The sequence below is a fragment of the Balaenoptera musculus genome, chromosome 1, assembly GCF_009873245.2.
Source record: "Balaenoptera musculus isolate JJ_BM4_2016_0621 chromosome 1, mBalMus1.pri.v3, whole genome shotgun sequence".
Classification (NCBI taxonomy): Eukaryota; Metazoa; Chordata; class Mammalia; order Artiodactyla; family Balaenopteridae; genus Balaenoptera; species Balaenoptera musculus.
In genome coordinates this window covers 121,449,847-121,476,766 of record NC_045785.1, presented here as the reverse complement: position 1 = coordinate 121,476,766, position 26,920 = coordinate 121,449,847, and the positions used below count along the sequence as shown (strand labels likewise).

The window sequence follows — 26,920 nt, the reverse complement described above, 5'->3', positions numbered from 1 at the left end:
TCTAGTTGTGGCAAGCGGGGGCCACTCTTCATCGCGGTGCACGGGCCTCTCACTATCGCGGCCTCTCTTGTTGCGGAGCACAGGCTCCAGACGCGCAGGCTCAGTAGTTGTGGCTCACGGGCCCAGTCGCTCCGCGGCATGTGGGATCTTCCCAGACCAGGGCTCGAACCCGTGTCCCCCGCATTGGCAGGCAGACTCCCAACCACTGCGCCACCAGGGAATTCCCAGATTGTAGTTTAAGGGAAGTAAATTTCATTCCAGCTGAGCCCCAAGTATGGAAGTAGCTTGTAATCCTATAATAAGTTCTGTAACCACTGGAAGTTGGTTGGCATTGGCAAATCTGTGAAAAATGGAAAGACTGCAGCGTGCCTGTTAATGTAGCGCATCACTTCGTTCTGTATTAACTGGACACCAACTACTAAAACTATTAATCTCCTGAGTGTTCAGCGTGGTGGTGTATGTGGAGGATACAGAGCTGATTTAGATTTGATCTTTGTTTTCTAGAAGCTTATTCTGGTTATATAGAAGGTACACAAAATTATAATGATGATAGTTAGCCAGCATTTGTGAAATTCTTATCATGAGCTTAGTGCCATAAATACATAAATTGTCTATATCATTATTATAATTATCCTACTGGGTAGGTGCTATTAACCCCATTTGACAGATGGGAAACCAAGACTTAATGCAGAGGCAACTTGGCCCAGACTACTAGCTAATAAGTGATGGAGCAAATATTGATATTTAAGCCCAAAGCACTGCTCTTAACCACTCTGCTGTAGCGCCTCCGGGAGTACGTCATAATGGAATTTCTATATTAGTCCAGTGCAATTTTTTTTTCAAAAAAATCTTAGCATTTGTAATATTGTTTTTGGCTAAAATAGTTGGAGAATAATGTAAGGCAACATATAAAATTGTCTTCTAATTTGCATATACTTGAGTAATGAAAACACTGGAGGTAGACAAACACGTGCTCCAGGTATGTGGAAAGGGAAAAAATTGACATGGAAAGGAGTTGAGGGAGGCTTCAGGATAAGATAGATTTGGATCTTCTTGGTGGTACAGAATTATGGAACCGAAAGAAGCTTCTCCCACCGCCCCCAGTCATTCTTTGGCACATTGCTCGATTTTATTTTATTAGCATTTAACATTGTTAAAGAATAAATCATGTGTTTCTTCATTCCTTGTCTCTCTTCTCCCGCTAGAGGTAGGAGAGCAGAGGCTGTCTGGACCTTGTTCACTCCTTATACTGTGTCTAGAAAGGTGCCTGTACGTAGTAGGCACACTCATGATGTAGTTGTTGAATGACAGGAGTTCCGTATGAGGAGTGTGAGTTTCATAGTCAGTGGAAACATACAGTAAGTTCATGAGCACTCAAGAGGCATAATGAAAATAAAAATATTTTAAAATCTTACATTTTTATGCTATCTTACAAAATTTTTTCAAAGTGCTTTTACTTACTCCTACTATTGAATTCATAATCCTATCAGGGTAGCTTGGCAGGTCTTTATTCCCCTGATTTTACAAATTAGGAAGGTGGGGTTCAGAGAGGTTAGGTCATTTGCTTTAGGTCACACAGCAGGTGAGTGAGTGGTGGACATAAGAACAGAGGCTAGGTGTCTGACTTCACTTTTCCCCTCTCTTTTGAGCCTATCAGCAGTTTGTGGAATGGTCTAGAGTCTGAAGGCACAGACTGGGCTGGGTATTGGCCTCAGCTGCCATTCCAAACCAGCAGAGGGCCTGCAGAACCAGGACGTCTCCACCAAGGGGGCAGGCATTCAGATCAGCTGTGGTCCTCTAGGCAAATTCTCTCTGTGGTCAAGTCCAAGGTGAATTTGTCCAGGGAGGACTCACTTCCGTGATAACATTTAGAGTGTGAGCCAATTCACCCCAACTCCGCAGTAACCTAGAGCAGGAGGTCCCCAACCCCCAGGCCGGTCCGGGGCCTGTTAGGAACCAGGCTGCACAGCAGGAGGTGAGCGGGCAAGCGAGCTGTCTGCCACTCCCCATCGCTTATACCGCCTGAACCATCCTGCCTTCCCCATACCCCCACCCCCATCCGTGCAAAAGTTGTCTTCCACGAAACTGGTCCCCGATGCCAAAAAGGCTGGGGACTGCTGCTGACCTAGAAGATTGTTCGTTTGGGTCTTTTTTACTTTGGAAAGATAATTAACCCTTTGTCTCCCATCCCAGATAATTTTATCCTCCTGAAGACTAGTGATTAATGCAGCAAAATTGGACTATTCCAAAGAGATATGGTATTGATCCACTTAAGTCAGTTCCTAAATCGGAGCAAACACACTCCAACCTCATTAATATGAACCGAATACAATGTCATGCATGTCACACCCATGCCTAGTGAACCATCGGGCTGGCGGATTAATGAGCTTTTATTGAGACTGAGAGCAGAGCCCCGAACATCTGATTCATCTTGTTATGAGGTTCCCGGTCTCCTTCTCTGGGGCTGGCCGAATCAAAACGAACAAGTTATGGTTTTTATTTAGTATATGCATCCATGCTTGATTGGAATACAGTGATGTAGGTGTAGAGATGTCTTCTGATATCTCGATTACCAGGATTTCCAGTATATGACAAAGCTATGCATAGGTGCTTTGAGCATTTACACCTCTGCTTATCAGTTTGGGTTGCACGTGGCCACATTTTCATTAAGAAGTGGAGGAGAAAGGGATGGAAAACCTCAGAGAGGAAAAGATGCAGAGTGTGTGTGTCTGTGTAGAAGGGGGGAGGGAGTGAGGCAGTGTAGATGCCAGCACAAATCCTTTTTGAAGGCCAAAAGACCCCAAACTGATGCAAATTCACAGTAATTCCACCAGTCAGTACCAATACTGTCTCTTTTCCCTACAAACCTCCCAGGCACAAGGTTTCCCTTTCAGGAGCACCAGCCAGCCGAGAAAAGCAAAAGGAGAGGGTCCAGGCTGTGGCAGGCGCCAGCACTCCCAGAGTAGAGACCCAGGTCCCCTCGGGGGGCTGCCTGGATGTCGGAGCTGGATGCCCGGCTCTGACCTGCCTTCCCCTCCCCCTGCCTGGCACAACCTGCCTTCCCCTCCCCCTGCCTGGCACAGGAGTCTCCATCCACCATGGGCATCACTGAACAAAGGTGTCTTTCTTGGGACCCTTTACCCACAGGCTGACTCAGGAGAGCAGCTCGGCTTCTGTCTGCCCTGCTCTTGAAATGCCTAGTGCCCTGTGACTGGGGAGTGTCCCTGTCCCTGAGTGGGGTCGCAGTGGCAGGGGGTGCCTGGGGAGGGTGGGTAGGAGTGGGGGGAACCTGGATTTAAACTAAGCTCTGCCCCTTCTGGACTGAAAAGAATGGCTTTTCCAGCAGGAGCTCAAGAGTGTGAGTGGACGATTCATACCCCTCAGAAAGCCTTCCCTTTTCTTTCCTCACTCTTTAATAACAGTGATGCTGCCTGCAGTTGGGCCTCACCTGATGTTCTGCAAGTCACAGGTACCCTTGGATCTTCACAACAACCCCAGAGGCAGCTTAGGCAGGAGAGGGGAAGTGGGAGTGGAAGACAAAGCATCCCAGCTGTGTGCCCTTGGGCAAAATGTCACCCACCTCCCTGGGGCCTGGTTGACTCATCTCTCATCTGTAGTAAAAAAAAAAAAAAAAAAAAAGGGGGTGGATAATAACACATTTCCTGCCTCCTACTGTTCGAATAGAAACAATGAAACAATGCAATTGTAAAGTGAAGCCCAGGCAACTATTAGCTAAGGGAAAGGGCTTTTTATTTCATCTTGTAGATGAAGAAATTGAGTCTCAGAAATGTGAGGAATTTCATTTAGGGGTACACAGCTTAGTAGCAAAATTAGAACTAGGATCTAGGTCTCCTGTTTCATGGCTAAAGTTACTTTCCACCACTCCATAGGTTCTTTGGATATAACGAGTGATCTTTTCGTGGTCTTTGGCAACCTAGCATCTAGATTGTCCCCACTCTTGGGCTGGGACATGCACAGGTGACTGTCATTTGCTTACGTCTGATTTGCTGGTTAAAAAGCCTGTTTCTCTGCTCCCTGTAGGAGTGTCTCAGGCCTGGGCTTGGAAGTAGACAAGCTTTGCATGAAACCTGGCCCTCCCACCTAGGCCCTGTGTGTTGGGGGAGGTTCCGGAAACTCTCTGAGACTGTGTTTATTCCTTAGGTAGGAGAGGAGTTCCGCCACTACCTGCCATGCTGTGTTGCCATGGAGATGAGATGAAATGTTTACCCTGGACACGGGGCCTGGCACACAACTGGTTCTTGGGATGTGGGCATTTGCTTCTTCTTTTTCAGGGCCCTTGTCTAGTGCTGAGACCTGAGAGACTCCCTCAGCCCAGTCTGCAAAGTGGACCTGGTGGCCTGGTGGTGTCACCCACACATGGACACAGCAGTCTAGCAGCTGGTGTCTGTGCTTTCCTGATCCATGGTGCCCTGCGCTCTGGGTCCACAATTTTCCTGTGTAGCTCCAGCCACAGAACTCCCCCCATGTCTCACCACTGCTAACAACATCGGCTCTGGAACATCAGGACCCCTGGAGTAAGCTCCACGTGGCCTCTCCACCCTGCATTTCTTCTCCCCTCAGAAGTGCACCCTCTGCCAGGGCCTTGAGGTCTCCCGCATGCCCATTCTCTCCCCTTTTCTCCAGTTCAAGGCTGAGCCATTCTCAGAACCCCTGCCCTCTCCCCTCTGCGTTTCCAGATCCACTCCTCCCTCCTCCCTTGCATTTAGGCTCCTGCCTTTACTAGCTCCTCTGGCTCTCTGACACCTCTCTTTCCTATATGCCTATATTTTAAAATTAAAGTATAGTTGATTTACAATGTTGTGTTAGTTTCAGGTATATAGCAAAGTGATTCAGTTATATATATATATATATATATATATATATATATATACTTTTACAGATTCATTTCCGTTGTAGGTTATTACAAGATATTGAATATATAGTTCTTTGTGCCATATAGTAAGACCTTGTTGTTTATCTCTTTTATATATAGTAGTATGTATCTGCTAATCCCTAACTCCTAATTTATCCCCCTTCCCCCCTTTCCCCGTCTATATATACCATGCCTAAAGATCATAGCCAAATACTATTTTATATTTATTGTTTCACACTTGCTAACTCTAACACAGTTTTCTGTTCCTTGAGAGCAAGGGGTCATCTCAGATCTCTCTCATCCCCTTGCGATGCAGTGCAGGGTGCTGAGTACCTAATGACATGCAAGGTACTATTGGATGTACCTCATCTATTGGATGAGCCTCACTTCCCGGGTCAAGGTCTTGCTCCCATGCCGTTAGAAGTTCTCTGTGGACCTAAAATGCCCTCTCTGTCCTTTCCTGCCTGGCAACTTCTGTTCATTGTCTGTCGTTCACTTTCACCTCGAGTGACACCTGTACTATGTCACCTTCCCAGTCCCCTCCTCCAAGTCCTCTAAGCAGAGCTATTATTTTGGCATTGTATCTTTCTCCCCTATTAATCTGGGATCTGTGAGAACAGAGGGCAAGTCTTAATCATCTCTGTAGCCCAGAATTGTCCTTGTTCAGTGCGTGATACACGAGCCCACAGTAAGTGCTTACTGAGCAGGTGATTATGTGAACAAGGTGCAAGGCAAATCTTTCCCGGGAACCTGATTTGGGTCTGAGTTGAGACCTCCTTGAAGAACTCTGTGTGAGGCAGTTTCAAAACAGTAGCTGCAGGGACTTTGCTCTTCTAGAGAACTTTACCTACTGCCTCTTGAATGTGAAATGCTGCCTTGCACCCAGAGTTCTGCTCCGGGAGAATGGAATTCTGATCCATTCAGGACAGGGCAGCGACTGAAATAGTTTCCTATATATTCTGTCTTCATAAATTCCTCCCTTGCTTCTTTCCCTCCCCCCTCCACCCACCACAAGTCCCAGACCCCTTCCTCTTACTCCCCCGGCCTGAAGGACATTTATGAGGCCCATCACGTGGGAAGCATGTGAGGCCTGTTCCTGCCTCTCCCTTCCCTAGCATGAGGGTCTCCGGTCCTCCTCCTTCACCGTCGCCTCCTGGGCCAAGCTCTGATATCTCTTGCCCTGTTTATGAGCTGCTGGGATTTTTCCAACAACCTGAAATGAATCTGTGAGGCCCCACAGGTAGTACAGCCTGTCTCGGGGCCATAAACCATGGCTGGGTCTTTCATCTGCCATTGCTTATGTCATAAATGAGTGGGAGGACCAGGCAAGGGGGAAGCAACAGCCTCCCAGCAATTCCAGATTTTTTTTTTTTTTTTTTTTTTTTTACAAGAGGTGGGAAAGAAAGGCCCTGAGAAACATGTTCCAACTTTGTGCCAAGCAAATTCATTTCACCCTGGTAGGCTGTGCGTGGAGACTTAATCTCTGGACTTTCCCTCTAGGAGTCAGATTTATGCTGCGTTTGTGTCTAAATGGCCTCCAGGGATGCTGACATTTGTTGCTGGAGACAGCAAGTGGTGTTCCTTTCATCTCCGCTGAGGGGTGTCAGCTTAAATTATGAGGGAACGCTCTGGCCTGCGTCTGGGTGTGGGAGCCTCTGGCAATGCCGAGGGGCTGCCCCTCCTTCCGCTTCCGCGACGTCTCTGCTGTTGGAAGGTTTTTCTTCATCTCCTGCTCTCCAGTACTCCTGCTGGCCCTGGGAGAAATCTCCTGGCTCGTTTAGAACTTTCCTTTCTCTTGGACAAATCAGTAAGTGTATATTTCAGGCACTGCCTGGTTTCATGGAGAAGTTGGCATCAGAGTCAGGCAGCCCTGCCCCTGCTGAACGAGGAGATGGGAGCCTCCCTGAACAGCCTGGAAGTTCCCCGAGGGAGTCAGAGGGCACTGCTATGCTCGTAATATTTACAACCCGGCAGACCGAAGCTGGGTGATGGTTAGCGATGGTCTGCATTCCCCTTGGCAGCTGGGTTGTGACATCTGTCTGCACTTTGGGACATGCCCAAAGGCCCTCCATTCCTCCATCTTCAGAGTTTCTCTTGCTCAGATCTGCCGGGACACCTGAAATTCCATAGTGGTGACTGTTTGGTTGGAGGCATTCCATGTCTATGTGTTATTGACTGTGGGAGAGGACACTTCAGACCCTGCTAATCCCTGACTCAGTGTAGCAGATGAGCAGTGCTTCCTGCCCCCAGAGTCAGAGCGTGAAAGCCTGGAACACAGGATATGTAAGTTTTGATGGAGAACGGGTCAGGAGAGGTCTAGGGCAGGGGCCAGCAAACTATAGTATGCAGGCCAAATCTGGCCTGGTGCCTGCTTTTGAAATATAGTTTTATTGGAACCCAGCCATGCCTATTCGTCCTGTCTGCGGCTGCTTTCGTACTACGGTGGCAGAGTTGAGTGGTTGCAATAGAGGCCATAAGGCCTGCAAAGAGTAAAATATTTTACTCTCTGGCCCTTTACAAAAAAAGTTTGTAGAGACCTGGTCTAGAGCATCTAGTGCTTCTTGGAAGGCAAAATGGGGCCCTTAGCAGACAGAAGAGAGAGATATTGAACAGCAAAAAGGAGGAATCAGAAGAAGAAAATGCACCACAAAAACATGATAGAAACACTCCAGAGACAAATCTTAACCTCGTCCTCCCTCTGCTCCCACTTCTGCCCCTCCCCCTTCTTCTGAAAACACATGTTTTCATCTCTTTCTTCTCACAGGGATGTAGAGAGAATGAATGAGCAGTCGCCTGTGACGATCTTTACATCCTCCAAAAATGGGCATCAAGGGCTGCCCAAGGAGATGGCTCTTTTTCCCCCACTGCTCCTTTCTGCTGTTCTAGGATGGGATAGCAGGTCTTGGGAAGTGTGCATGTATCTTAGGCAGGGGTAAGTCCAGAGACAGTACGAAGACATCAGGGAACTCAGCCATCCCGTTGCTCCGAACAAACTTCAGCCATCACATCTTCCTTCTGGAACCAGCCCCTTGACCACCACCCCCCGCCCTTCCCACAAGCACTCACACATGCACTTTCCATAAAACCAACTCTTAGTGTGAGCTAGGGTCATGTCTGCAAAGAGAGAGGAATGAACTCTTGTAGTGTAAAACCTTAACGCGAACGCCCATCAATGTGCAACTGTTAATAACAGAAAACATGGGTCTCAGATTAAGATCACTTCTTTTGAAATGATGATGATGATGATGATTTACTAAGCATCCATCACACTCTAGACAGTGCTAAAACCTTTACATACATCATCTGATGTAATTCCAACAACGCTGTCACTTTCTCCAATGAGAAAATTGAGTCTTGGGGATTTGTTCAGAATCACACATCAGAACCGGCAAGGCCAGAATTGAAACCTGAGTTAGTATGGCTCCAGAGCCCATGCTTGTGGACACCGTGCCATCTTGCTCTCCTGAATGTTGTCAACATATATGAGCCATTACCATGGAATCCACATTAATTTAGATTTTGCATTTTCATTAGTTACAGCATCCTAGTCATCAGTATACATTGGCATCAAGCTATGTGACTGTAAAAGAATCAGACTGACCCCGTGACATGTTTGCAAATACCATTTTAAGGACAAAACTGATATAAGACAAGTGGTTTCTGAAGATGATACAATTGCATTTTAAAGTAAATTCTGTACTTTGGACTTTTCACGTATCTGTTCTAGACTCAGCTCCTTGTAGTGACCTGCCTTGCAGGAGATCTACACAATCCTTGGCGTGGGGTGTCAACCACATTTCCTCAGAAATATTACTGAAGGCATCACCAGTACCAGAGGAGCATCCTTTTGACCCCAAAGAATCCACCGGCAGAGAGAATTACTGACGTCACTAAAGACTAGGCCCTGGGGGGGGGTTCTCTGAGCAGCAGGAGGTCGGGCCCAGCAAGGATGAATCTGCAGAGTCAATGGCCTCCTTTTTTCTACCTTTCTTCTCTTGTGGGGTCTTCTTAGTGCCCTAAGGCTTTTAGTTCTTACATGCTTATTTTTTCCTTGCCATTCTGAAAACCTCCTTCTAGAAAGATCCTAAATACCCTTCAATACTGAGGTCTGACTGAGATCAGCTTACTGAATCCCCACCCCCCCCCTCACCCCCGCCTCCGATCAAGGAAAGAGCAGCCTAAGAATTGAAGATGCCAGAGTGGCCACTCCTTGTCATGAGGATTCTTCTTTAATCTCTTCTTCATTCATCTTGTGGTTTTTTTTCGTCTGTACTATCAAGGGGAGTGAGGCAGAGGGGAAAAGACATCCTTCCCACAACATCTAATAAGAGCTTCCTCTGTGCCTCTGTGTTAGTTGCTTTGCACACAGCAGCACTACTCCTGTGCCACCCCCTGGTGGGTATTCTTGTCTCCAGTGCAGGCTCAGTGCAGGACGTCCCTTGCACAGGGCTGTACTTAAAACAAAGGATAGAGCTGGATGGAGACCTAGGTCTGCCTATGTCAGACCCTGTTCAATTACACTGCAAGGGTTGTGCCCTCAAGGAACTCAGAGGTTCGTCTTCCTTCACGTTCAAATTGTATGCCTAAAAGTTCATAGAGGAAAGAATCTTAGCCATTGTTCTTTCAGATAAAATAAGGGTTTTGGGCTCTGGCAGAGCCAAAAATTAGAACTCAACTAAAGTCCAAACTAAAACATTATATGCAAAGAGCATCTTTCCAGAGGAGGGAGGGATGAGGAACAAGGATGTGTAGCTCGCACACGGTGGGTCACCTCATCTTGGATTTCTTGAAGTGGCCAGAAGGGGATCAGAATGAGGGGACTGGAGCTGGGGAAGCTCTTGGGACAAAGGTTTCTACTGGAGGAAAGAGGGCAGCTGAGCTCTGTAAAGACCCAGAGGGAAATGAGGGTCTCATTAGGGTAATGTGGGCACACAACTGCCTATGGCTTTTAATGCTGAAAGTAGGAAGGAGTCTCTCTCACATGGGTATTTCCCAGACCCTAGAAGCATCTTCTTAGGAGTGTGAAGTCTGTGGGATACAAGAGGTAGCCTGGGAAAGAATGTCATATATACTGAAGGCTTTGTTTCCTTCAAGTTACTGCTTGTATTGATCACTGCTTGTAGAGTTGAAATAATTCAAGTAAATATAGATAAATATAGTTACTTTAATAGAGAGTTATTTATTTTATAGACAGGCAGTTTTGACTAACTGCCTGTGTTATCTGTACCTGCACGTAGTCTAATGCTGGTCTTCTGTGGCCTTTTAAACAGTATTGTTTTCTACTTCCTGACACTGGCTAGAATTTCAGACATAGTATCTAGGAAGTTATATGTAACTTATCCAGGTCTAGAGTTGAAAAATGACATTTAAGAAATATTAACCACCAACACTTACTGAGCATTTATTATACGCTAAGCAGCCTTCTGAGTGCCTTCTTGATAAACTCATTTAATCCTCACAACAACCCCAATGAAGTAGGTTCTCCTATATCTCAATTTTGCAGATAAGGAAATTGAGCCATAGAGAGTTAAGTCACTTGCCCAAGGTCACACAACTAGTAAACGTGGAGCTAGGAGAGCCTCCCGAGAGAAAGTCCTGAGCTGTGATGGTGGACTTCCTGGTTCCTGTCTCCACGTTTTAGAAGTTTTTCCTTAGCCCTTCCTGGGGGCTTAGGGATCAGTATCACACAGGGTGTTGCATTCATGTCTTAAGTCATCCTTGGAACGTGGACCCAAGTGTCTTGTTATGGAATAACAGCCAACTCCAGGAAGTGGCCTTAAGGGACTCAACACGTTGTTTTCTGCTTCTTTCAGGCAAAAGTGATGATGAAGAAAGTCTTTGCAAGTCAGCCCATGGGGCAGGGAAAGGAGCCGCTGAGGATGGCAAGGACCATAAGCGCCCTAAACGTCCCAGAACCATCTTGACAACCCAACAGAGGAGAGCATTCAAGGCCTCGTTTGAAGTATCCTCCAAGCCGTGCAGGAAGGTATGGGGGGGGAAGAAGGGAGGAAAGGGGACGAGGCCCCTCTTCTCTGTGTGCACCCTGGACTCCTCTGGGGTGTCACTGGGCACCTGGGGGTCAGGGTGGGAGATGCTGTTCGGACAGAGTCTGGGCAGGTGGCCTTGAGCCCCGTTGGAGCCTCCAGGGATCACTGCAACTGTGGCCGGGGTCATGGTATCATCTCCCTGTGCTTTTGGGTATGCATACCCACTCCAACTGGCTACTTGCTCACACCTTTCATTTCATGGAGAGCAATGGGGAGAATAACAATAAGAGGTTCCAGTTGGGATATAGATCGAAATGTTACAACAGAGTAAAAATACAGTGGCTTGTAGCATGTATTCTTTTTCGGTCCAGTTTGTTCTGCTTGAGGTGGTGATTTTGGCATTCATCCATGTTGTGGTTCATCCATTTTTGTTGTTGCATAGTATTCCATAGATATACCATGGGTTGTTTGTCCATTCACCTGTTGATGGGCATGTGGGTTGTTTCCAGTTTGGGGCTGTTACAGATAGGGCTGCTGTGAACAGTTATGTAAAAAAAAAATAAAAATAAATACAGTGACTTAATGAGATAGGAGTTTATGTCTCTCTCACATCACAGTGCAGAGATGAGCAATCCAAGACTGGCTGAGAAGCTCTGTTATCTGTCACATGGGTCCAAGGGGCTGCTCCAGATGTCACCATTTTTTCCAGCCACCATGGTGGTAAGAGAAAGTCGGGGCAAGCAGCTGCCCTTTTAGGGACATACCCTGGGATTTTTTGCATAACTTTCACTCATGTGTGTTGGCTAGAGTTTAATCCTGCGGTTGCACCTCTTGCAAGGGGACCTGGGAAATGAGTCTATCTGGGTGTCCATATGCCTTCCTAAAACTTGGGGATTCAGTTGCTAAGAGGAGGAAGGAGAGAATGGATATTGGAGACAATTAGTAGCCTCTGCCACAAATAGCTGCGTCCACTTATTAAGTACCCGCCATTTATTGACTCCCTGCCGTATGCTGGGTACTGTCTTTTATGCAATAAAAACAAGAAAAGAAAGCTTTCTTGAAATTGAAATTGAATTGAAATTCATAGAAGAAAGGCATTTTAAATTTCTTAGCATCCGTCGCTAGCATCCCATCCCTTAGCATGCCTCCCTCTCTGTATGAATCGGCTTTTGCTGCAATAACAAACACAATCTTAGCAGCTCCCAGCAAACATTTATTTCCTGCCCCTGGGCTGTGGGTTGGCTGCGACCCAGCTGGGCTCAGGTTCAGGCCTGCCCCACCGGTCTCTCATTAAAGAGTCCAGGGCAGTGGCCACCTGGGGCACACGGGTCTCATGGTGATGGCAGAAGGCAAGAGGCCAAGTCACACTGGGCAGTCCCACTGAATGGCTCTCCTTGAATATCACCCACTTCACATCCACTTACATTCCATGGGCCAAAGCAAGTCATGTGGCTAAGCCAGTGTGAGTACAGGGGGAGGCATACACCCCTCCATGGAGGAGGGGCGGGAAGGATGGATATTTGCTGAACGATAATACGGTCTCCCACCACTTCTGCCTTTTGAAAAAAGCTCTCCCACCTGCAGAAGACTTCCTTTCCCTGCCCTCGCTGCCCTCTAAGCTCTGGGAGAAGAGCTGGTAGAAAGTGAAACAGCCCCAAGGTAGAGCTGCACAAGGACCAGTTCCCACTTCCTCACTGGTTTACTTGTTCTACATGTACTAAACTCCCAGCCTCTGTATGGCCTGTACCCAGTGCTTGTCCCTGGGCGGCGACTAGGCCACCAGAGGGGAGGAGATGTGTACACTGGAGCACTGGGCAGAAAGCTCTGAGGACCAGAACAGAGGGGCAGCCAGGAGCTGCCGGAAGAGAAAGGTCGCCTCTGTCTGGGGGATCAGGCAAGGCTTTGCGGAACAGGTGGGTTTTGAGCTGGGCCTCTGAAGGATGGATAGGGTTTCAGCAGGTGGACGTGGGCCCCTGGGCATACTGCTGTTTCAGTTGGCGTTGCAGAAGGATGTGCCTGCAAAATCTTCTCTAATTATCCTGCTTCTCCTAAGCCTCAGCCCCAGTGGCATGATAAAGGTGAGCACTTCCCAAGGCCTCCAGCTTGCTCTACGTATGTGTTTATTCAAGGAGCTCCTACCATCTCATCTCCTCCTCAGAATCTAACCAAGAGGGGGCAGTGTCTCTCAGGACCACTCTTGGGAAATCTGTGCTTCATCCCCCTTCCCTTCTGGCCACTTTGCCAGCCCTTCACCACATGCCTGTATAGAGGGCAGATGTTGAAACATGACTCTTCATAATAGGGACCCTGATTGTCCTGTCTCTTCACAGTCCCAGTACATGTGCCTGCATCAGCGCCGTCTCTCTTGCTCTGTCGGATCCCAGATGGCTCTTGTCTTATTTCCTTTGGGCAGGGCTCACAGTGAATATGAATATTCATGAAACACCCAAAGTGACCTAAAGCTATGAGGGACGAAACCAAAAATTTAAGTCAGTGAATTTAGACGGGAGAAGAGAGCAAGAGAGAACCATTTGTTTTTTGCAAAGTGATTTTCACCCTCAGTTCTCCTTAAGTAGGTTAATGCATATGCCTGGCATACAGCTAAAAACACAACAATAGATTTTGCTAATATCTAAGAACCACCTGAAGGCCTAATTTCCAGAGGAAGAGAAACCCAGGAACACCTCTTGGAACGCACATCAAAATTAATGCTTATTCTTCTCTTCATTTACCCGGGTAAGGACCTCCTCTCCGCCTGAAGGAGAGCAATGCTCTTGTGTTTGGGGTTTTGCTGGTCACCGAACGCTCGCCAGCTCCTATGTAAGATGCAGCCTGCTGGCCTCCCCGTGCACCACGTAGGGAATGTTCTGCCTTCTACTCTGAGATGCCAATGTTTCTGTATTTCTAATGTTCCATTTTTTCAAGGTGAGGGAGACTCTGGCTGCAGAGACAGGGCTGAGCGTCCGTGTCGTGCAGGTGTGGTTCCAGAACCAGAGAGCTAAGGTAATCTGCTTCTTACTTCTGTCTCTGTGGGGCCGGTTTCCTGAAGCAATAGTAGGACATTGTTTTTGCCAGCAGGTTTTCTCACCTCAACTCACTGGATAGAATAGTTCTCTTGATTCAGAAATTTTGTGATCAGCAGTCATTTCAGCTATAGCAGCCCTGCAGAAGGGGAGAGACGGGGCAGTTGTTTTAGTGAGATGGCTTTTATTTTCCTAGTGGCTGTGACTGTGAATCTGGCCAGCCATCTGCATGAAGAAATGCCTTTCTGTGTCTTTTGGTCGAAGCAGATTCTTGAATTCCCATTCATTTAACACAGATACCAGAGTTCCTTTGAAGTTTCAGAGGGAAACCTACATGGCACCCACATGATAGGTCTAAGACAACATTATGGCACATGGAATAGATGCCCTTACTCACCTTTCCCAGTGCCCCACCCTTCCCTGATATAGGCCCAAACCATCATATTGTCTGCTGGATCCTACCAAGGTCTGTATCCCCCTGCCACGGTCTTTTACTTATTTTAGACCTTTACTTATTTATTTTCCTACCTGTATACATGCATGAGTTATGAGTTAGTGGCCCAGTTCTCTACAGCCCTGATCTTTAGTGGGTGAAATGATTGGTTAACATATCATTTCCCTCACTGAATTCCTCACACCAGGGCTGCTGGTGTGTATTCCACAGTCCTTTCTACGAGAGGATTTCATGGTTCAATAGGCTTGAGAGGGCCTATAGCCTATGGATTCATAAGCAGAGAGCATATTTGAAACTCTGAGAAATCTCACAGTAAAGAATTTTTTAAAAAAATCTAGTGTTCCCTACACACACACACACACACACACACACACACACACACTCAAAGTGTATGTTAATGTCTCATGGAACCCTAATGTTCCACAGAACACACTTTGAGAAACATTGGGTGACAATGTTCCTTCCGGGGAGTTTGTGTGTTAACAGGGTGCTTTGGGAGTCAAACTCCTTACCTAGAGGTGTGCATCTCCTGGTAGGAGTCTCTGTCACAAGGGCCAGCAGATAGGGGGACCAGCCTCATCCCAAATCACACCCTGTCAGCAAGCCCTTGCTGCACATCTAAGCTGGGCTGAAGACCCCACATCCCCTCACATAAAACTGTCACAACATAAGCAGCAGGTTTCATTTGCTGAGAGGAAAGCCCTCTTCCTGCTAAGACCAGCCACGCTGTTGCTTCCCAGCCAGCTGTCTTTCCACGGCTACGGTGTAAGAAGCCCTCAGCTGCCACGCATCGGGCTCAAGGCGCTGTTCCTGATGTGTGGCTCCTTTCCTGAGTAAAAGCAGGGGAAGGGGTCCCTCTGCTTTACCCACGAGCCGTGCCCCCCTGGCCTAGCCGCAGGAACCTGCTGCAGGCCCCCTGACCTCTAATCCTGTGGTCCTCCCCTCATCAGATGAAGAAGCTGGCCCGGCGGCAGCAGCAGCAACAGCAAGATCAACAGAACACCCAGAGGCTGAGTTCCGGTAAGCTGGAGCCTCTCCCGGCCAGGCCTCTCCCGCCAGGGCCCTCCACCCACCCAGCCCTTGGAATGACATTTCTGAGCTCCGTGAAGCCCACTCCACACCTGCTTGGGAGATGGGACCTGCCAGGGAGGACCAAACCCTGAGAACTGTGAGAGGGTTCTGCAGGCCCAGAACTGCGGATTGCAGGAGGCCCTACACTCGTGCAAAGCCCCTTTGCCCGGACCCTGCTGCAGTGTCAGGGCCCTGTGTCAGGCCTACCTACAGAGTCAGAGACATGGCCAGTTTCTCATCCTGCGTGGCCCTCCTCCTTCCAGGCAGCCACGATCCTAGATCAATAAGAGATGGAGCTGGGGCTGGAACCTGTCTGTCTGATTCTGAGTTCCACTCGGCCACGCTGCCTTAACTCACCCTTACCTCCATGTACCTTCATTTGTTGTTGTTGTTTTTAATAGGGGTGGTGTGGGGATTGGGGAGGGTGTGAAGAGGGACAGGTTGTGGGACCCTTCAAGGAAGTTAAAAGAAAAAAAGCAAGAATAACTATATTAGGACAATGTCATTCTTAAAGGGCTATGCACTGCCCCCTCCCCATCTCAGCTGTCCAGCAGAATTTCCTGAGTGGTCTCTTTGCACCCTAGAGCAGGGATTCTCACCCTTTAACGTGCACCTAAATCACCTGGTATTTGGTAATGTATAGATTCTGATTCTTCTCTGGTCTTGGTGTGCCCAGAGAGTCTGCGTTTTTAACAAGCTCTCATTGCTGCCGGCCTTGGACCACACTTGGAAGGCCGTGGAATGTGACATTGGTTGTCTGGCCTCTAAACAGAGCCCCTTGTCCTTGCATGGACCTTGCCTTGTGCTTGATACCTGGGCTAGGCTCCAACGAGAATCTGACTCTTGCAGTCGAGAGTTCTTTTTGCTTTTGACCTTCCAGGCCAAACAGTATCTTAATGGCAAGATAGATGGTCGGAGAGAAGTGAAGCAAGGGCACGGGCCCTGGGGCAGCGTGGAGCCACGAGCCGGTCAGAAGACCTGGATTTGCCCCAGTTCCACCTCCCAATGCTGTTTGGAGATCTGGGAGCTGTCGTTCTGTCTCTTTGCACCTCAGGCTTGCATCCCCAGGGGAGGGTAGTGGGGCCTGCTAGTCCTATCCCACAGCGCTGTGCGCCTCAGAGGGGGTCACAGAGGTGAGAGGCCTTCAGGAGGAGCCGTGTAAGTTGACTCCGTATAGGTCCACACGCTCAAAGGGAGGAGAACTCATCAAGGCATTATGAGAACACAAACTCCTAGTGCTTGGAACTTTGAAGAATTCTATGGGCAGCTCCTAGGGTAGACTTAAGAAGGTGGCAGAGTGAGTCCCTGAGAGTTAATGGAACTGTGTTCAGAGAACCACAGCAGGATGTGGAGGCAGGAACGGAGTCCTTTTCTGATAAAATTCTGTACACGAGTGTAGCGAGTTGTAATTCCAAAGCACATACACACGATCTCGTGGAGTCTTCGTATCAGCTGCACGAGGTCCGCTGGGCCAGTGTCGTGAACCCCACTTGACGGACGGACTCCTAGTGGGGTAATGCTGGAAGGATCTTTAGATGCATCCACTCCATTGGCTGCCAAGCCTGCGTGTAGCATCAAACGCCTTTGTTTTAATGATGTAGTTCAAGGAAGCTCTCCAAGTACAGCGCCCGCCATGCCTATCCTTCAAGGCAATCCCTGATGGCCCTTGGTAGGGCACAGACTGGGAACCACTGATGTCATCTCAACCCTTCCGTTCTATAAATGAGGAAACCAAGATCCAGGAAGTAATATGATGTAGCCATGGTCACACAACTTGCGTGGTCACAAGCCAGTGGGGCATGTGAAGTTCAGAGCTTGTTCTGTGGCCCTCCCTCCCTCCCAGCGTGTGATGCTGGGCTGCACATGGAGAATGATCTGCCTTCTTCTTTGTCCCACAGCTCAGACAAATGGTGGCGGGAGCGCTGGGATGGAAGGGATCATGAACCCCTACACCGCTCTGCCCACCCCACAGCAGCTCCTGGCCATTGAGCAGAGCGTCTACAGCTCAGATCCCTTCCGACAGGGTCTCACCCCACCCCAGATGCCTGGAGACCACATGCACCCCTATGGTAAGAGGGACTCAAGCCCCACAGGGACCTCACACAACTTGCTTGCGTGAGTTTTTCATCCCCTCCCAGACACCTCTACACAGTTCCTAGATGCTCATTAAAGTTCCAAAGCAGACTAAGTGTCCCACAAAATACTGCTAGAGTCACCTAACTGACGGCTCCAGAAGAAAGACCAGCACACATACACATTAGTCGTGCTTCCATTTATTCTCCTTTTCAAAGCTTCTTTTTTTTTTTTTTTTTTCCAAAGCTTCTTATTTGTTAGTTTGATTAGGAGGTTGTGTTTTCGTTGTAGACCTGTTTGTTGGGATTGAACGTCCCAAGTCTTTCATTTCATGCCAGGTACCACACTTACATGTTCATAAGCATTATCAGCAGTGATATAGGCAGAGGCCTTAACTATGCGAACTCTCACATAAGAAAAAAATATATTGAAAAGCACAGAAAACAGATGTTTGAATTGGACTCTCCTATTATGGATACTAGTAGGTGTTCTAATGTAATTCCTGAAACATAAACTGACTTGTGGAGTGAAAAGTATCTCCTCCCAGTCTCACCCCAGCCAAAACGGAGTTGCTTTAGATGCAGGGTATGGGGACAGCTGAGACTCCCCCATTTTCCCAGTTTGTTGCTTAAGCTGATGTACAGAAGCTGGGACCTGGGCACCCTGATGGGGTGGGCAAGCTCTGGAGTGGAAGGCTGAAGTTCAATCTCAGTGCCAAACATAGGCCACTGCATTTTTATACAGAGAAGGTAAGTGGCCTATGTAATGCATTCATCTGTACTGTGAAATTTGCAATTGTTAACCCTGATAGCTAAAAATAACGTTTTATTCCGCAAGCCTTCAAAACATTAGTATCAGAGATATATGCCTCAGTGCACAGATTGTCAACTTCTTTTTTGCTTTCATTAAAAAAAATTATCTATAATGTTAAAATCAGCCCTATCTTCCCATGTGATGCATTAAGTAAACACTTGTTAAGATCCAGCCATTTGCAGGAACGTCATTGACCAACCTCATTCATTCATACACACATAGATATATATATATGCACGCTCCAGTGACGGCCATCCTCTTGCTCCCTTTGAGGACTCATGTAAGGTCTGTACCTGTCTTCACCACTATGCAAAAACAGGGCAAATGACTTTTTGGTTTTTTTTGCAAATTCTTACATTTTCAGAGTCCTAGGGGTCTTGTTACATAAAGGACTCCTGTGATGAATCCTTCAGTTAAAATGAATAATTAAAGCCACATGACAATTTTTATAAACTGCAGGTTTCATCTTTCCCATTTACTTGACGTAGAGGTGAAATGTACATCCTCAAGGTTCCGGTCATAGTGGTGCCCCAGCTGTTGCTCAGTTTGCCCTCCTGGTTTTTTTTTGGTCAAAGATGTAAATCAGTTGAGTCCGGGCGCCTAAACTCCCTTTCCTTTGCAGTACAAATCTGGGGAAACAGCTGGCGCTCAGTATACTTGTGCTATTTGAAAGAACAGGTGTTATCACCGGAGGTTTCGTGTGCATCATTCTCAGAGCTGATGTTTGTTTTCTTACCATCCCTCCTTCAAGAACCATTTTTGTGGCCAGAGTCCTCCAGAAGCCCTTGCCCCTGTCTCTCCAGCCTGTGGTGCCATGTCTTGCCCACTCCACACCCTCACTGTCTAGACATTCTGACATTTGCTTATGCTGCACTCAATTTAGCACTTTGTTATATCCTAGTGCATATTATTTTCAGTCGTTGCACTTTAGACGTGAGCCCACCTAAGGAGATCTTTTGTGGACAGGGATTTTGCCCCCTCCTACTCTTCTATGTAGCTCTACCCTCCCCCACCCCCTCCCCAGCACCCAGTAGAAAGCGCCCCCTGGGGGATGTGCTCAGACCACGCTGGCTGAATTCAGCTGAATTTCCCAGCACTGAAGGAGTCCCTTCTTCCAGACCCTCACGCCCGTGTTTCCTCTCCCTTTCAGGTGCTGAGCCCCTTTTCCACGACCTGGATAGTGATGACACCTCTCTCAGTAACCTGGGTGACTGCTTCCTAGCAACCTCAGAAGCCGGGCCCCTGCAGTCCAGAGTGGGAAACCCCATTGACCACCTGTACTCCATGCAGAATTCTTACTTCACCTCTTGAGTTCGCCCCTCGAGTTCTCCGGCTAGGCTCCCATTCTGGAACAACCAACCGCATTACATGAGGGGTCAGCTGGCTTTAGGATGGGGAGGCAGGGAAGAGGTGGGTTGGGGAGGGAGTTTTGTCCGGAATGCTGTTGTATAATGATATGGTGTAGCTCGGCATTTCCAAAGACTGAATACATTATGGATTGCATAGTTTAATGTTTCTGATAAGAGTCTTAGTGTTAGGTATGAAGATGTGTTTATCATTAAGGACAGGGATTTTAAATATAGGCATTTTCATGCAAACTAGATACCTAGAGACCCCTAACAACTTCCCACCATTTTTGGGGAAGCTCTTTTCAAGAGGTGCATACGTCTACCCGTCCACACACCCGCAGACAGACAGACAGTCAGATAGATAGATGTGTGCGTGAGTGTGTAACCTTTCATACTTTATCATCAAAGTTTATTCCTAAGTATAACAGACACCAACTGTACAGCAAAAAGTAACTTTATTTTCAGTGTGAACTATATTTAAGGAAATGCTTGATGCACTTAAGTTATAAAATGAGATAATTTACTTTTATAAACTTTATTTTGAGTTTGAAGAGACTTGTGGGCAGGGCAGAGGGCGCTGCTCCACCGAGGCCCCGTAGCTTTGAGTGCTTGAGTTAATTCTGTTTTCAGAGAGTGTCACTGAGGTCTGGAGAGCAACTCTGTGTGGCTGACGGTATTCACTGGTGGATCCTTGCTCCGTTTGAGGTGGAATCACTGGGCTTGGGTGGGACAGAACAATCCCTGATCATGTCCTTAGAAAATTTAAAGCCTAGATTCTTCGGCTTTCTTTGAAATTCAGACATGTGGCTGATGGGCAGCGCTGGGAAAGTCAATTCTGCCCTTGAACTTCACCATCTGCAAGTGTGAGACGAGGCTGATAGTATGTACCTACCTCACTGGGGACGCTGAGGCTTCATTCAACCCCAGGACACATGAGCAGGGCTGAGACTAATATCTGATATTTGCTTAAAATACAACCAGACCAGCCACTTGGCAAAGGAGGATACCTGGGGCTGCAGAGCAGGAACCTGAGGGCAACTCTGCCTGCCACGGGCCCTTCTGCGAAGCCTGCGCTGCAGATACCAGCTCAGGGCAGCTTGGGGGGATGCCAGAGGCCTTCGATGGGAAGGAGGCTGTAACGGATGGGTTGGACAGGGCATCAACATGTTCTAGAGCAGGGGCTGGCAAACTACAGCCTGCAGGCCTGTGTTTTATGGCCTGCCTCCTAAGAAGAGTTTTTACATTTTTAAAGGGTTGTAAAAAGCAAAGAGGAGAAGAATATGCAACAGACTGTATGTGGACCAGAAAGCCTGAAATAGTTACTATCTGTCCTGTCTGGCTCTTTTCATAAGAAGTTTGCTGACTCCTGTTGCAGATGCTCTGTTTGCTAACAACCTCTTGGAGTTCACAGAGGCAGAGGGGGTCCAGTTGGAAAGCCAGGGCTCCTCCTTCCGGCTCACTTTCCGGGCCGCTGAGCACAGAAGACCCAGCTGCCATTGTACACAGGGACAGTTCCACACCCTGTCCTCCAGTTGTGGTGCTAGGATGGGCTACTTCTCTGATGGGAGGCCTCCTGAGAAACCAGAATGAGTTGATGGGGGAGACGGAGGACTCCTCCAGGAGAGGCTGGGACAGGTTTGCCCTCACTCCTAGGCATGTCACCAGTCATCAGAGCTTCGGACGCAGCTACTTGTTCCCATCACTCTCTGCCCGGCCAGAGGGAACACGCCCCCCTTATGGTAGAGTCGATGTTGTATGATTTTTGTGCTCTTTTTTATAATTTATGCAAACCACCCAGAAACCCAAACCAGTCTGTTGAGTGAAAATCATGCAGATGCTACATGGCTCTGCAGGCTTCCGTGGTGAGGATCAGTTGGAGAAAAGTAGCAGATATTTTGTGAGTGAAAATGAGTAGAGATCCTTATTCCACTCCTTAATGGCATACCAAGATGAAATTAAAAACCTCTTACAAATGAGCTGGTGTTTATTCAGGGGCAGGGGTGATGGGCTGGGAACTGGGGGACCAGGATGTTTTGTCAACAGTGGGGGAAGCTTTGCACGAAGGGAAAGCGTGACTAAGTGACGACAGCAAAACAGAAGGAGAAAGCGGCTTTTACCCTCCTGCCAAGATGGACTCAGAGACCTCACTCCTTACAGACACCCCTCCAGAAGGAGGCACTGGCAACACTCTATCCTCACCAGCAAGTTCACTCAAGGCAGAGCAGCTTTGATACGCATTGTGGGAGCATTTACTTGGAAATCAGAGCAGAGTCATGGGGCAGGAGAAAGGTTCTTCACGCAGGACTGAAGGCAGATGCCTTGCCAGGGACAGGGTCAGAGCAACAGACCGTGTGGCTCCCCTGATAGATTCTCCCAACATTCTCAACAAGTTTAAATGCGATGTATGGATGGGCAAAGATTATGCTTATGGAGAAAAGAAGTCAGGAAACAGTGTGGCTGGAAGACCAGAAGACATACTCAGAGGGGAGGCACCACTGTTCTGCATGTTCTCTCACCCGCCTGCACTTGTTCAGCCCTTCCACCCCTGTCCCTGGCTCATTCACCCCACGGTAGAAGCTGGCTCTGCTTCTCACGAGGGCTTGGAAGGAGAGAGATGTGGGCAGGTGGAACCCACTTAGGAGGCCTCTATCTCAGACTGACCTCCACTAGGCCAGCCCTGGTTTCATCTCCAGCTTTCCAGACAAAGCTTAGGGATGAGACCTTCACCCCTCATATTTGCCTACTTGACAACTACTTATCCTGTAGCATCAGCCTAGACTTGACCTTCTCAAGGAAGTCTGCAGGGCTGGGTTAAGTACCTGTGTGGAGGAACTGGGCTAATGCTACCTGCTGTGATCACCCCTCCCAATTTTATAATAGCTCCAACACAAGAGAGATTTCTATTTTTGCTCACATGAAAGGCCTGGGAGGGAGTTCGTGTGAGAAGGGCACCTTTCTTCCATCCAAGATTTCACTGGGGAATGGTGGTTTCCATTCTTCTTTTCTCTCCCCTTCCAGCTGAAAGTGGGTGTGTCTAGATCCAAACCCAGCTCCTCCCCTTACTAACCATGTGGCTTTGGGCAAGTTACTTCCCCTTGCTGAGCCTCTGACTCCTCATCCAAAGGACAGGCAGGGTCCTTGTCACTAGCTACCTCAGAGGGGTGATGAGGACAAGTGAGAAAACACATGCAAAGCACTTAGCCTTGCACTGGGCACATGATGAGTGCCCCATGTGTTAGCTGCTGTGCCAGAGACCAGACCCTGCTCTCGGGGTTTGGTCACTGATGAAAGGCTTCTGGGAGTCTCAGACCACATTTGAGGAAGAAGAAGAGCACATCCAGTTTCACTTGAGAGGGAGGCTCCTAGTCAAGCCTCACCGGAGCTCCTTTAAATCTCAGTGTGGGTCTTCTATAGCCTGACTTACGGTTGTCGGGGAGTGGTTTGTTGTGTTGTTTTGTTTTGTTTTGTTTTTTAGAGGCATGAGGATAAAATTGCAATTCCAAAGACACATTAAGAACTCTGACCCCCAAGGAGAAGCAGTCAGGTCATAGGTGATTTCTCCAGCCATCTGTCACCTGGGGCCTTAGACATTCGGGCTGAGATGAGAGTGAGAGCCCAGACCCACAGGCTGAATAGGAGAGTTCTGAGTTGACCTAGCATGAGTGAAAATGCGAAGAAAGTGGAATGAATTTGTCAATTCCAAGCTCAAAGACAAAATAAATTTTTAACTGAACCTCCAGTAAAATCAAAGTATTTCTCTCCTTCTCTCCCCTCTCCCATCTCCTCACATACAAATCCAAATATATTCAGTCAATCCAAGTTGACCTGCGAACTGACATGATTTCACTAGAATAAAAACCAAGTTAATACCTTGTTTTCCTGCATCCCTTTGTTTTCCATGTTGCAACATTCTGTTCAACGACAAACAGGGGAGAGCTAGCCTTAGGGCTCAAAAAAAAGGCCTTGAGACATTTATGCTAAAAATACAGTCCCTCTACACATGGATGATGTGGACCATTGGCGATTCCCTACCCTTGAAGTTTATGCCGTATTTGAAGTTCCCTAAATAACCTTGAGCAGGGCTCTGAGCCTCCATTTCTTCATCTGTAAAATAGCGCCAGTGACACTTGCCCGTCTTACAGGTTGGTCACGGTGAGCATCAAAGGAAGTAATTACGAAAGCTCTTTGTAGACCACAGTGCTGTACAAACAGGAGGGCTTCTTAGTATCTTGTCTCAGGAGGCACCTGCTGATGGACCGCTTGGGGATCACGGCATCCAGGGGAGCAGTGCTCCTGCTTGGGTGGAGGCTCCCAGCAGGGATGGCCCAGAAGGAAATCAGGGTGATGTTATCAGGACAGTGAACGGAGGATCAGAGTGAGAATATCTTATTTCCTCTCTCAGAAGCTGTGGATTACTTCTGCCACTGCCTGATGGGCCTTCTCCCCTCCAGGGGTGGATTCTGGAAAAAAAACAAACTAGGGTGGCCCAGCCCCTAATGGATGGTGCATTAGCTAATCTGTCACTGTTTTTAATCTCCCCACCCCGTCTCCCCATGTGCCTAGGAAGGGGAAGGTGAAACCTGCCCCTGATTTGTGGTGGGAATGACCCTCCCTAGATAGTTGTGCAGCTGATCACTCTGGCCTTTTTAGCACCTTATTTATTCATGTATTTAATTCATTCAGTAAGTATTTACTGAGCACCTAGAATGTGCCAGGCTCTGGGATGGGTCATAGAAATAGAGGTGAGAGAAAGAGGCATTGGCCCTGCCCTCGTGGAGCTTACAGTTTAGTGGAGGAAATAATCAATAATCAAAAATGCTAATAAATTTAACTTGCATAGTATCAAGAGCCACCAAGAACACTAAGAGCTATAAGAGAGCAGAATGCAGGGAGGCGTGACCTAGTCAGGAAGGTCAGAGAAGGCTTCTGTGAGCCAGTGATGATGGAGCTGAGACTTTTTTCATCTCTCCTAGTGCCTTCCCCCCATCAAGTATGTAGTTCTGCATCTCCTTTCTGTAAGGTCTTATTCTAACTGCCATGGGTGGAAAGAATCTGATGAACTAATGCCCTCCAAGGTGTTCACTGATAAGGCCTAAAGAAGTTGCTTATGGTATCTTTAATGCAAAATGTCTTCAGAGTCAAAGGAATGGACCACTGTCACTCAATCAACACTGTTATTAAGCTGATTGTGGACATTTGCTGCTTTTTGGCCGTCCAGCCTCCATTCACTCTACTGATAACATCACTCTGATTTCCTTCAGGGCTTTGACCTTTCTGCATCAGGGTGACTTGGGTTGCTGTAACCAAGAAGCAGGGACATATAATCAAAGCTAGGCCAACAATTTCCTCCCAGGATTGACATCTGAGAGAGTGGCACAGAGTTGGAAACTTGTTTGGAGTTAGTTCATTTCTGAAGGTGCTCCTGATGAGATGGCCAAACAGTTCCTGTTGTCTGGTTCCCAGAGTTGCCCTGCTCCCCATCTGTTGCCAAGACTGAGTTCCAGATACCTTATGATTCTGTGAACAATCTTTCCTGCTCTTCCAATAAAGACCCTTTTTGCCCAGGTTAGCCTGAGTTGGTTTCAGTTGCTTGCAGTCAAAAAACCCTGACAAAGCTACTTACCTACAATTTGTGTGGTGTTTTGCATTGTACAAAGGGTGTGTGTGTGTGAGGTCCTTACCACAACCCTCTGTATTAGCCTGGGTTGGTGTTACTTCCTTCCTTTTATAGATGAGAAACCTGTAGCTCAGAGAAATTAAGCCCAAGGTTGTAGAGCTAGTTAGGGTCGGAGTGCATTTTCTAATTTATTTCTCCCGGATTTCAGTTTTCTTTTGTTCCCCCAGCCCTGACTTCTAAGTGTCAAGATACTCAGAAGTTTAGAAGCACATGCATGCCAGGGATGGTGAGAGGTACAGAGAAGTTATGATACCTTTCCTCCTACAAGGAGCCTACAATCTAGTTGAAAGTAAAAGATGTGCAAACAAACTCAACATGTATGCCTATATATTCCAGGTGTCAGGTTACTGGCATAGGTAATGTGTGCTTTGGGCATTCTGAAAAGAGAGAACTTATTGGGAAAAGATAAGGAGAGAAGAGGCTTTACCAAGAAGGTGGGGCTTGCACTGAGTCTTCAAAGATGGATAGAATTTAGAAAGGTAGCAAGAAAGAGGGAGGACATTCTGAACAAAAGGACCAGAGTGGGTACTAGTACAGAGGAAAGGATACAAGGTGTGTTCAAGTACAGATGCATAGAGACCATTCTGGTTGGAGTGGAGGGGTGACTAATGGTGGAATTTGAGGCATTGAATGAGATTGATGGTGAAGCTGTTGGTGACAGGAGCTTGTTGCCAGTGATTTACTAACACAGATCAAAGATATCCTATTTCAAGGTGTGGCTGAGGCTGCTAGTCATTTCCCTTAATCTATTCTCTCCTAAAACAATACCTTCCATTTCTAGCTGGTACAAGGTAACTTGGAATAAAGCCTACATTTCTCAAAATCCAGTGCAGTTAAGTGTGCTCATTTGGTTAAGTCTTGACCAGTGAGATAAGCAGAAGTGTCATATGGCATCTTTGAGGTAACTTTCTTAAAAGACAACTGGCATGTGCCCTTCCCCTCTTCTTCTGTGTCACTGTCTTCTTCCTGGCTGGAATGCAGATATAATGGCTGGAACTGGAGCAACTGTCTTGAGGTCGTGAGATGAATTTGTGAATGGAGGCCACACATGGTGACACAACAAGGTAGAAAGAACCTGGATTCCTGAGGACTTCTGAGAGCCACACTGCCATTCTAACCCTGAACTATCTATGTCCTAACATATATATGAGAGAAAAATAAACTTTCTTTTTTTAAGTTACTGTAGTTTTGTGTTTCTTTGACTCATAGTTAAGTCTAATCCTAACCCAGTTAGGAAGAAATCTAGGCTCATTTTGTTCCCCTCCTGTGGATAAAAAGTGAAATGTCCAGACAATATATTCCTAGGTAATGGGAGTCAACTGAGGCAAGGCAGATAGACGGTGGAATGATAGTCTTGTGATTTAGAATATACAGATGATCTAAAAAGCACAGACTTTAGAGCTGGGTCCTCTTGTCCCTTGAAGAAAGGGATGTCAAGGTGGCTTTTTTATCTGCGCACCTCGTCACAAATTTCTCTAAATATCTTACATATATTTGGGCATCTACAACCAATGTGGAACTTGTTCAGATTACCCAGCCTCCTGAAGGAGAATGAACAGGCAATTCTATACACTGTTTCCTACATACTCCAGTTTTAGCC

General features: G+C 47.4%; 1 protein-coding gene across 1 annotated transcript in view; it reads left to right on the top strand.

Annotated features, from left to right (window-relative positions):
• LMX1A (LIM homeobox transcription factor 1 alpha) overlaps positions 1 to 19,605 on the top strand; it is a 150,704-nt gene extending 131,099 nt beyond the window's left edge. The window contains exons 4-8 of the mRNA XM_036874052.1: positions 10,687 to 10,859; positions 13,786 to 13,863; positions 15,288 to 15,357; positions 17,307 to 17,477; positions 19,445 to 19,605. Coding sequence (XP_036729947.1) covers positions 10,687 to 10,859; positions 13,786 to 13,863; positions 15,288 to 15,357; positions 17,307 to 17,477; positions 19,445 to 19,605 — 653 coding nt within the window. The remainder of the gene's footprint in view (positions 1 to 10,686; positions 10,860 to 13,785; positions 13,864 to 15,287; positions 15,358 to 17,306; positions 17,478 to 19,444) is intronic.
• Positions 19,606 to 26,920: the final 7,315 nt, after the last annotated feature.